Raw genomic sequence first — 12182 nt, 5'->3', positions numbered from 1 at the left:
GTTTAATTGGGCACGGTGATATTTACTGCATAAATATGGTTGAGGATTTCATGAGACATAGTATACAAGGCTTCACTGATTGTGTCTGACAGTGTAGACAGCTATTAGCCAATTAAATCTGCTTACTTTATAATTATCTGCTGACTAATGAGAGGAAATAGCAGGGTACTATTCCCAGACCACACTAAAATGGACATAATGTGTGGGAAGAGATGTAGAAAACATTAGTTTTGTGAATAATAGGAAATCATTGATGTATCATAACAAGTCTCATTTTTAAAAACTTTTTCTGGTGAGGCAGCTCCTTTTTTTCCCATCCAGGCCCTTGGATCCAGTGGAAGCATTTTAGTTCTTTGTCTGAAGGCCCAGAATCTTTCATGAAATGGTGAGAATGGTCTTACGGAATAGGCTGAAAACAAGCACAGAAGCACTCACTACCAATTTTCATGTTCTACTGTACAGTAAAGATATAGCCCTGAACATTTTTCTTGCTTTGATGAAACAATTTTAATTGTTTGAATTGCTAGAATAATAATTATTTCCAGTGAAAATCCAGTCCTGTCATTTTTGTTTTTTGTTTTAAAGATTTTATTTACTTACTTGTCAGCAGTGGTCTAGGGAGAAGCAGGCTCCCCACTGAGCAGGGGGCCTGATGTGGGACTCTGTCCCAGGACCCTGGGATCATGACCAGAGCCGAAGGCAGAGGCTTCACAGACTGGGTCACCCTGGTGTCCCTCACTCCCTGGTTTTAAAGATTCCTTTAGCATTCTGAAGTCTGCTCGTGGAAATTGGCACCCCTCAACGTGGTCGGTTATAGTGTGGCCCCCTCTGACACTTAACTGGGTTCCTTGCCTCTTACCGTCTCACTTCTCACTACTTTTTTGATATTTTCACTACCTTAAACTGCTTGGTTGATGATTTGTCTCACCAGCATGCAATTCCTGCTGCCTGCAATGCTTTTCCTGGAACCCGCCCTGCACGCCCGTCACCAGCACTTTTCCTGGGACAGAGTTTGTTAGGTGCCCCCGCACACTTTTTCCACAGGAGCCTGTATGCATGGCCATCACAGTACTTATCACTCATTTCATCATCCCTCACTGGGTTGAAGGGACGTGGAAGCCAGGAAGTGGGCCTCACATAAATATCCTTGAATTAAACCTCACTTGTATGAATGTATGAAGCCTAGTGATCCCTCTCTTATTTCCAGTACCAGAAGGACTGGTACTCCTCTTCTGATGTGTTGGGAGACAGAGACACAGACACCAGTTCCTGATTGTGAAATTGCAATCAAGATAAGATACACATCCCCTGTGAAGGGTGAGCTAAGAACACAGCTGAGCATATTTGCATCTTGTGATCCATTTTCATAGAGTGTATCATATGCACATTTGGTATGAATAAATTTGGTGACTCAAAGCAAGCTATCTTGTGCATTAATGACTGTGTGCCAACCCCTGTCCCGCTTAGGTCTACCCAAGTATTGCCCTGGCGTTCCTTTGGGGACCCAGACTTCCTTCAGTCAATTGTTCTTCATTACATGGATTACATGGGTCTTACCACATTGAGTATAAATGTCAACCAGTCCTAGAGATATGTAAATCTGGGCAGAAACTGGAAAATTAAATTAAGCTGACTGTTTGATGTTAGATAGGAAAAATACACAAGCAAAGGAGATGCGGTCAAGAATTAATTATTATTTTTCTTTAATTTGAGTTTAGCTGGCTTGTATGAATACAGAGATATACTCAGTACCCAAAGCAATTGTGGAGTTAGCAGATACAGGTGAATCACCTGTTAGTGTTAGCAAAGTTTTCCCTCACATCAAAGGTAGCCACTGTTCTGGATGTGTATACTGAACCAAAGGCTGTGCCGACTTATCAATTGGCAAAAACATCCTGTCCACTTGGGATAAAATAATGAGCCAGGCAGACTGGTTGGCGGAACTGAAGCGCATCAGCACTACTTGACTCTGGGGCAGTTTACCTCAGCAGACCTCCTCCGGGACAATGCTTTTCATGGAATGGCAGTAATGGTCTCGATCGAGTAACCCAAGAAAGAGCACAGTAAAACTCATTATCAATTTTTATTTCCTACCATACACCAAATGTACAGCACTGAACACAATTTTGTTGCTTTGATGTAAGAAATATTAATTGTTTGAAGAAACAGTATACAAACAAGCTACTTCAAATTAAAAAAATGCATACATCATTGCCTTTTTGCTGTTTACAAAAGACCCAATTTACAGTATCTATCATTAACAGAGTTGAAAGGAAAAAAATCAGTGCACATTACAAAACACATCAAGTACAAAGGAGGCAAATAAATACAAACATACTTCACAAAACAGTCTGCTCAAACTATGCAAACACAAATAAATTAACCTGAAGTCATAGTAAATTATAGGAATAAATACATAGGTTGGTAAGAGATTTCTTTTAAATTAAATAAAATATATAACAAACTTGTTAAAATATTTAGCAAATTAAACTTTTGTCTTTGTAATAAGTGAACTTATTTGTATGCCTCTATCAAGTACTGTATAGCAAAATGTTTGCAAGTACATAACTTTAATAGAAAATTTTGTTTGGTGTCCCATTTATAATAGACAGCACATATGGTAGCTCTTTTTTTAAAAGTGATTTTTAAATTAACACCGTTCCTACCTAAGAACAGACATCTCATTTTCACTATACTAAGATTCAAGGGTTCAAATGAACCCCAAACCGAAGATAAGCCCCACTTAGTACATAACAATGACCACAGTGTCATGGAAGTGGAATTACTGTTGATATTACTTTTCATTTGTGCAGGTAACAGTAATAACAGTGGAATATATCAAGCCTGTGAGTGCCATCACATTCAATCTACATATCCATGAGGCTAATAAAAAATAAACACTTTTGTTATAGCACAGAAAATTAAGCCCACACTAAGTTCAAGTGTCCATTTACACGGAGGCACATTGCACACGAGGTGTGTGTGCACACCAAAAAGGCAGTTTAGCTGGTTGTCTATACCTTTTTCTTAAAAAAAATAAATATAAAAAAACTTTTGAAACAATGCTCAACTACTTTACAATCCCTGAAATAGACATTGCCTTTACTATAGCAACTACTAAACTCTGATCCATCCAGAAATCCAAGATTTGGGGCTCAATTTCATGCGTGTGTGAGTGTATGTGAGTGTGTCTCTCTGTGGGTGTGTGTCTGTGAGTGTGAGTGTGTATACTTCGTAGCACTTGTAGTTCTGTGGAAAGATTTTTATCAAATTGAAAGTTCTCCTGTTGCCTAAGGAGGGTAAGACAATGTCACCAGTGTTTAAAGTATTTACTCGGATCAGAGTAATGTTTTTTTCATGTGTTACTATACTTCCCATTCCTTTCCAGTCCACCCAGTAAGATAAATGCTATTTCAGGGGATATGGTATCTACAAAATTTTTCATTTGGATGTGTTTGTATTTGCTAAGTACAAATCTACATCAATATTGTCACTTGTATATTGTACCAACATATGGCAGGAAAGCCTGGCTGGTCACATCAAGTCTTATTTCTCATCTTGGGATAAGAGTTGCCAACTATCTGATATGACTTGAAAAACAAACAGACAAATCTGCATTACTAAAAAAGCTTATGTTTCTTTAAAACATGTCAAATAAATAATTCATATTAACTAAAACCGTACAGCCAAGTCGAATACTTTGCTGATTGCTATATTTAATTATTGCTAACAAATTCTGAACAGGCTGTTTTCCAGTACACTGTGCTACTGTGAGTGCGCATTTCCCACTAGTGGGCGCCATTTATCTTCTTATTTCTTCCGCACCTCACGGCAAGCTCATTTACAAATAAAAAAGCCAGTGAAAGGGAGAAAAAGAAATGTGCAATAAAAATCAAACCGGACCATAGTGCAGTCCTTAGACAAGGATTTCCTTCTTACTTTTTTGTTTTCTCACTTAAACCCAGCAAGGTATGTGATTTGAGAATAGCATTTCTATTTAAATTCTATTGGAAAATAAATTAATAAACACACTTGTAAAAATATGGCAGACTTCAAAATGCAGTTAAAAGATAAAAAACTCTTTGATTAGAAATAAATAAAATATAAAAATGTCACATTTATTTTACATATACTTTACAAAAAAAATCCAAAAGAGTGCAATGAAGAAATAAAATTAAAACATATGAAAATAAATAAGATCTGATATTTGACTGCATCGCTTTTAATCCAAAGAGTCTATCATAGTTTTTCTTTCCTTTTTATGTCAGCTGGGGGGAAAAATTAGTGCAATGTTGCAATTGTAAATGCAGTACGGCAACCTATGTGCCTTAGCAGCACAGGAGTCCCTTCCAGATCCGTCTGTGTTACTGCTGTTTGTAATTTCTGTTGCCTGGCAGCGCTGTGGTCCTACACATGGATGCCCTTCACTGCCTGTTTGATACTTTCCAGCAGAGCTTTGCATTCCGGGGAATAGTCCCGTTCCAGATTGCTGTACATGTCTGTGAGTGTATTTACATATGCTTCAAAATTCTGCTCACTGATAGGCCCCTAAATGAAGACAAAACACATTGAACCAATCAGAGTCACTCAGGCTGGGACAAAAGGAGGACCTAGTAACACCAAGAGTATCAGTGACTCCAGGGTCTTAAAGGGAAGGGAAGAATCCATATGGCTGCTGGAGTTTGGGGAGATGGAGAGACAATGAGTGTGTTGGGATTCAACTGTTCACTCTTTACTCCATTGATAGGCTTGCTGTGATTGTTAATATTTTGCTGTTAATTTGGAGCTGTGTCAGATAGATACCTGGCTACTGAGTTGGACCCCTCAGAGCTGCACTGCTTCTTTGGGGAGGTTGCCTCAGCTTCAATTGCACATGCCCAGCATCACAGACCTCCTGTCTACACAAGAGGAATGTAGGAGAGGCTATGGAGGAAGTCTTTGCTTGAACCAGGTGGTTCCTTTGACAGCACTGGGCTGGAATTAAAGGCACTTAAGATCTGAGCAAGCTGCTCACGAACTGGGTGGAATTTTTTTCTTTTTTCATCCTCAAACACCTTTTAGGCTATTTTCTCCTTGTGGCATCATTATAATATATCCTTGCATTTTTCTATCTCTGCTCAGGTAGCACATCAGATTCACCAAGATCTGCTTATCTCTTATTCTTTTTTGTGTGTTTTAGTAGCTTCTTTGTCTAATGTGGTGCTTCAGAGAGTGGTCACGTGATCCGTGTAAATTGCACGTGTGCCTGAAGGGAAATGCAAGACACAAAGGGCATGCTACTAACCATTTCTGGGTGCCTCCATTTTCCCACCTTTTGGAAAACATGAGACATATGCTTTACTTGCTTCACGAAATGCTTGGAAGAAAGGATTTTTCAAAGGTCTAAATACTAGAGCAATAAAGGATGTTATCATTATTGCTGTTATTTAGAAGGTAGGCTTGCTAATTCTGAAGATTATCTTGCTGTGCTTAGCAAGACATTGATCTGTATTATGAGTATTGTCTAACCATGGTTTTCTGTTCCCTTTCAATTTCTGCCCTTTCTGTGTCACGGGTTTCTTGGAGAGTTTGTAACTGGACCAGGACCCAGGCAGCAGAGTGGATAAAGTCCACACAGTAAAGCCTGGCTCATCTGGCTTTGGAGCCTGGATCAAATTACATGATCTCTGATTTCCTCAACTACATAATGGGAAGGCCAAAGCTGAGTGTTGGGTGTCTGTGTGAATATTTAGTGTAATCAGCCTTAAAAATCACCACTAGGCTGCCTTGCATATAGCTCTACAAGGTACAGTTTCTCTTGTATGGTAATGATTATTTTTATGGCATTTGTGAAGGAAAACATAGTAATGAATACAAATTTCAAGTATGATTACACAAATGTTCATAAATAATATTATAATAATATCTAAAATTTACCTTAATACTGGCCATAAAGTAATAATTTATTTTCTTTTGTTATCAAATTTTTTTTAATTGTCAAGAGACACGTTTGGAATTGGGTAAGATGAAGGTTCCATGATGCAAAATTGGGTAAACTGAGGGGTTTATTGCTTTCAGGTAAACTAATCATATTTTTTCATGAAATTGCTGCTTCTTTCTATATCTTTATATATAAATTCTATATATAAAATTTGCAGCTCTAAAGAACTTGCTCTAAGCATTAAGGAAATTAAAAGCATTCAACAATGCAGCCTCTCTTCCAAATGTTTGTAATATTTATGAAAATGTGACAGGAACTAATTATCTATGAATTTTAAATAGTTGCCAAAACTCAAATATATGTTTAGATTTTGAAAATAAGGATTACTTGCTCACTTTTTATTCCATATGAGAACATGAATATGTTCTGAATATGTTCTTCTTACTTAACGCCAAATTAAAAACAATTTTTTTTTTTTAACGGTTCTTAAGCAGAGTGGATGGCACAAATGGCTGTAAGCCTTCTAAGTTCTCTATTTGGAAATAAACTTTTAGTGAGGGAACTTTGGCCTCCAACCTTTGTATTACATTATAAAGCAAGTTTTGAATAAACCCTCACCTTTAAATGATTCCTGCAATTTCAAAAACCTTTGGCTTTCATGTAATTTAATGTATGTGTCTGTCACGGTCCCCGTGAGGGAGGTGGTTGCCTGTCAGACGCTATAGAGCATGCGCACTACCTGTGTGGCTGCTGACGGGCGGCCCTCCCGGTGAGTGCACGGGGGCGCTGCAACGGAGCAAGCCAAGGTCCTGCCTTGGACTTACCATCTGTGGGAGCTGAATGTCCGCAAGGCTTGAGATGAGAGCCTGACTCAGGCCCGCCAGCTCCTTCAGCAGGCTCTCGTTGTTCTGTTCTATGAGCTTGTTCTCCTCCTCTATTGTCTTTAGGTTGCTCTCCATAGATGTGATCTGAAAAGGAAATAACTTGAGAATGTGAGCAGCTGGATTTGGAGGAGGGCAAGAGGTTTCTCTCTGAAGGAAAGGCATCCACTGAACCTGGCTGCCAAGGAATGCGTACTACTCCACAACTTCTCATAAAACTGCAACCCCTCATATTGCTTTAAGTTTTGGAATCACGTTCCCAAGTTTACATCTTTAGCCCAGACTTCCTATGAGTTGCAAATTCCACATCTCCACATGGCTACACGGTGACTATCTCAAGTTCAGTATGTTCAAGAGTGAGCCTTTGCTACTTCCCCCAAACTTTCTCCACACACAGTCCTCATTTTCCCAACTTGAACACTGCTCAGGCCTTCAAGGTATCCCTGAAAGCTCTCTTTTTCTTATAGTCCTTCGCAATATCCAAGATGGAGACTGTCCTCACCTGCACTGATGGCCCCTGGGTCCAGCACCTGGAGTGACTGTGACTGCTTTCTCGTGGGTGGCCCTATGCCTGGCTTTGCCCCATGCAATCTCTTCTTGGCCTGTCTTCAACACAACTACCAATACAAGTCTCTTAAGATGTAAGTCTTAATATAGGTCAAATATGATTGGGTTAACCATTGGCTCAAAATAAAAAATAAAAAAATATTTTCCATTTGGATAAATCTGGTCAGAGGATGGGGCAGATGTTACATAGAAGAATACAGAATTGAGAAATTGCTTGGATTTTTCAGTAAACAGTGTCCCCAGAAAAATCTCCAAAAAGACTGTTTCTAACAAATACACATTCAGAGATGTTCTAGAAAATTCAAATGTGAAAAGTTGATCTGTTTATTTGAATTTTGAATAATACTAACTACTCTTATATCTTCTAATGACAGTTTTTCTAAAACACCATGTGCTCTGCAGGACTCTAGTTACAGAATGATTGGCTTTATTTGCTTCTAAAGCCTTTAAGACACCCAAGGCAAAAACATGAGTAGCTTCGCCTACAGATAATCAATGATGGCCCAGGGTGATCTACCTAGCCATGCAATGATGTCACTGAGACATGGTCAATGTATTCATTATAAGATATTAGTTTATTTTTTTACACAACGTTTAACAGTTTAATGTTTTGCCTCCGCTAATGATTGCCATCACTTTAAAGATAACTAATAGCTTTTCTGTTGTGTTATTGTTGTTTTTACCTGCGTCTGAAGTTTCATCATATCTGCTTCAATTTTAAGGTTGGATTCATTCAATTCCTTTATTTCTTCATCCAAATGCCTAATTTCTTCATCACTCTCTAAACCTACAAAAAGTCAGACTATCTAAGTTTAAACAGAAAATATGAGACAGTGACAATATGAGTCATTTTATGTTTAAATTTGTGCTTTGCTAAGTGAAAATTGGACTTTAATTTGAAATGTTGAATTTTTACCCAAATCTATATCCAAGATTCTAAAAAAGTGGGTTAAAGAGGTCTTTTGTAAGAAAAAGGAGTAGAAAAATAATACCATTTAATGTAGCACTGTTATGTTCCAGGTAAGTTGCTACACATGTCTGCAGATAATTTCTGATTTAAACTTCACTGCACGCTATGGGGCATGTTCCATTATACCTTTTTCACATACGAAGACACTGAGCCTAGAGAGGCTAAATGTGGCCACACTCATCACAACAGAGGCTGCGTAACCCTCCTGTGTCCAGAGTAACAGCAGAGCTAGGAATGAATTCCATAGCCCATACATCCTCTCGTACACAATGTTGTAAGAACAGTTGCGACACGAATTATGCTGATTAGTTGTATATTTACTACCTGTGTGGGACCTTATGAATCATCACTGGAGGCAGAGCTGGGGTGTTGGCAGGGGGCTTAGAGTCCAGGGACACAAAATTTGGGTTCCCTATGTAGAGCTGGATAAGGGGCAATGCAATCTAGGAGAAGGAACATGGGCTTTGGAATTCAAATGCTCAACCTGACTCTTGCTCTTGAACCTGTACAACTTCCTTAATTTCTTTGTGTCCCAGTTTCTTCTTCAATAGAATAAGCATAAAATCTATGTTGCAAGAATTAGTGCAATAAGTTATAAAGTGCTGAATGTATAGTAGGTTCTCAATGAGTGGGAGTTATTTCTCATCACTATTTTATAGAAGGAATATGAATGCACTTTAAGTATTTTTTTTGAAGTTCAGAATGGAAGCTCATATTAAAAAGGACAGAAGCAGGACATGAGGTGAGTGAATCTGCACCAAAGGGATGATGACAATTAAGATGGGTAAATGTAAACTTCTGCATTTAGATTTAATAAGATTGAATTCATGAGAGCAAGGATGAGAAAACTGACAACTTGTTTGAAAGAGTTCTAGACTCTTACACTGCCCTGGGGTTACTACTCTGGACAACAGTTCATTGTCCCCTGGAAGTAAACTTCACGTGCTCTATGACTCAGCAATTCCATCCCTAGGTACACACCTGAGACAAACGGCGGCAGGTGCACAAGAGGAGACATGCACTAGATGAACACAACACATCCACAAAAGCCCAGCCTGGAAACACACTGCATGCCCGCCAAAACATGAATGACTCTTACCAATAACATGTTAAGAAAAATGTGAGCTCTGTTTACATAAAGCTTGACAAAAACAGGTGGCTGTAGGTTTGTGGGTCCTTACTGCTTTATTATAAGTTACTAACTACCTAAATAAAAGTGGGCAATGCATGCACCAATGAAGAGAGTATGCCACGAGATTGATCTAATACGGGGCTCTGAGATTCTATAAAGAAGAAAAGCAACTAAGATCTGGGTATTTTAGTACCTAGACCAATTTGAATATGAGTCAACAGTGTGACACAGCTCCTAAGAGAACAATAAACAATCACCTAGGACCACACTAATGGTTGTATAATATCTAGGACACAGGATTTATTCTGAACTGGCTGACTGTATCCAGGGAATTTCACTGGGTTCTGAGCACCAAGTTTTACCAGTTGGTATCCTAGTATAGGATCTTTATTTCTCAGATGAGTAGGATTGAAATACTTGTTTTTGACAACACCAGGGAGCATAGATGATCCATTAAACAGGTATTTTGAGTGCTATCAGCACTTAAAATTTTTCTGGTTTGAGCAAATGAAAATTTCTATTGCTATATTTCTTTGCCAAATTGTTTTTCCTTTTTGTCTCTTCGCAATAAAATTCCACTTCAGAAGACGGCATTTTCTTACATAGTATCTGGTGAGGCAGACAATAAGCAAGGAAGCAACTGATAAAATATGAAGAACTATGAAGGAAACAAGCAGGGTGCTGGGGAGGCCTCTTTCAATCTGAGAGTTAACTGATACGGTAAAAAACAGGCACATGAAAAGCTTGGGATTGGGTTGGGATGAGCTTCCCAGGGGAGGGACTAGAAAGCACAGAGGCCCGGGGTGGGAAGGGAATGGATATTCTGCTCCCAGGACTGTAAGAAGGCCCTCATGAGTGAAGAAACAGGTCACGGGAGATCTCACAAAGAGCTTGGGTTTATTCCCTGTGCAGTGGGAGCCAGTGAAGAATTTTAAGCAGGGGAGTTGATGTGATCTGGTTGGCTTTGGGAAAGCATAACTCAGATCTGAGGAGAGAACCAGAAACCAGAAACCAGAAGACAGTATGCCACAGGGAGAGACAACAGAAACCAGAAGACCAGTTAGGAGATTGTCACTGGGATCCTGACTCATCTGATGGTTCTTCGTCCCATGGAAGTGGTAGTAAGTGTAATAGAAGTGGACTCAACATAAAACTTGTAGGTGGGATTCTCAGCACTTGTGATGAATGGGAGGAAGCAGCTAAGAGAATGGAGGAATCAAGGAAGACTATCTGTTTCTGCTTGAGCAGCTGGGCAACTAGTGGCATTCCAGATAATGAGGGAGCCTAGGGGAGCAGAAGCTTCCAGCAGGAAAATCAAGAGTTTAATTTTGGCTGTGAAGTCACAGATATTTGTGAGAAGACTCTGTGAGCCCAGATTCTTCATACTGAGCTCTAGTTAGGATTACATTCCCCTGGCATCCAATGCAGTGAGGACACTCAAGCCTCTTGACGAAGATGGAGCCATTTGAAAGATGCCTAAGAACAAAAGCCTATGGGGAAGGTCTGATCATGAGATGAGACCTCAAAAAAGGAACATTGTGATGGGATCCAACACATAATAGGCACTCCATAAATTCTCAGGCAATTAATGGATAAATGAACTAATGTTTTTGTTATGATTTCTGGGATTTGGGGGGATTTTTTTTTTATTTTGAGGGGAAGATAGGTATTTTAGCCAGTCTCTTTGTAATTTTTTTCCATGAATACACTACCTTATCTATTTCTATTGATTATTTACCTGTCAACCTCCTCTCCATACACAGTCTTTAAGAGGCTCTGCCACTAAGTGGAACTGAGAGGATGCCACAGATTTTGAATTTCACACTGCACTTGCAAACATGAACTCATTTGATTCTTTAAGGATCCCCAAAGGCAGATATACTTCTTACCTCATTTTATGGATGGGAAAACAAGGCATGAAGAGGTTAAATAGTAAGCAGTAGAGCTAGGATTCAAAACGCAAGCTCTCTGGTTCCAGAATACGTTCTCTTAACCATTCTAATGCTACCTTTACTCACGGATATTTAATCTGCTTTGAAATTTTCAGTTAAATATTTGTGCTAATGTTCCTTGATGAATATACGCACAACAGAATAGAGAGTAGAAGTAGAGGGCTGGGTTAGACTAGCCATATATTGTTAACCACAGAAACCATATAAACTTTCCGCTAAATATTTTAGTGGAACTATTTCAGTGTTTCCTTATAGGGAAACCTGTTTAAAAGCAAAAGAATATGCTTTCTTTACTTGGTACAAATCTATGCCTAATATACATAATTAGGGATTACATAACATAATACTTTATATTCTGTATAAATGAATAAGGGATGTAAACACTTGTGTATAGTGGATATGCTCAACTTATAAGGGGCTTTAAGTTGTTAGCTAAAGTTTTATCCAGAAAACAATAATGTATCACAATATTTAAAGCATGGTAATTTGCCACATGGAAAGAACTAGAAGGATCTGCTAAATATAAGAACACATACATAGGTCAACCATTATAACTTTTATTTGTCTCACAAAGAACAGAAAGGCAACGGTTTATTCATGTACAGATGTTCTAATTTTATTATCAAGGACCAGTAATGTTCTTTAAAAAATAAGCATGGCAATTTAATTATGGCAAGGGGGAGAACTAAAGATCAATTCTTCTAAAATAAACATAAATATTTTTGGTGTTGACGTTCCATGTTTTAATTGGTTTGTAGGT

At 38.6% G+C, this 12182-nt stretch overlaps 1 protein-coding gene across 4 annotated transcripts in view; it reads right to left on the bottom strand.

Annotated features, from left to right (window-relative positions):
* Positions 1-4407: 4407 nt before the first annotated feature.
* Positions 4408-12182, bottom strand: part of LOC308341988 (suppression of tumorigenicity 18 protein) — a gene marked incomplete at both ends in the record, with an annotated part of 128360 nt that continues 120585 nt past the window's right edge. For all 4 annotated transcript variants that reach the window (XM_080802164.1, XM_080802166.1, XM_080802165.1 and 1 more), the window contains 3 exons: positions 4408-4548; positions 6745-6888; positions 8052-8155. In XM_080802164.1, coding sequence (XP_080658290.1) covers positions 4408-4548; positions 6745-6888; positions 8052-8155 — 389 coding nt within the window. The remainder of the gene's footprint in view (positions 4549-6744; positions 6889-8051; positions 8156-12182) is intronic.

The sequence above is a fragment of the Martes martes genome (assembly GCF_963455335.1).
Source record: "Martes martes genome assembly, chromosome: 4".
NCBI lineage: Eukaryota > Metazoa > Chordata > Mammalia > Carnivora > Mustelidae > Martes > Martes martes.
This window is presented reverse-complemented; position numbering and strand designations above follow the sequence as displayed.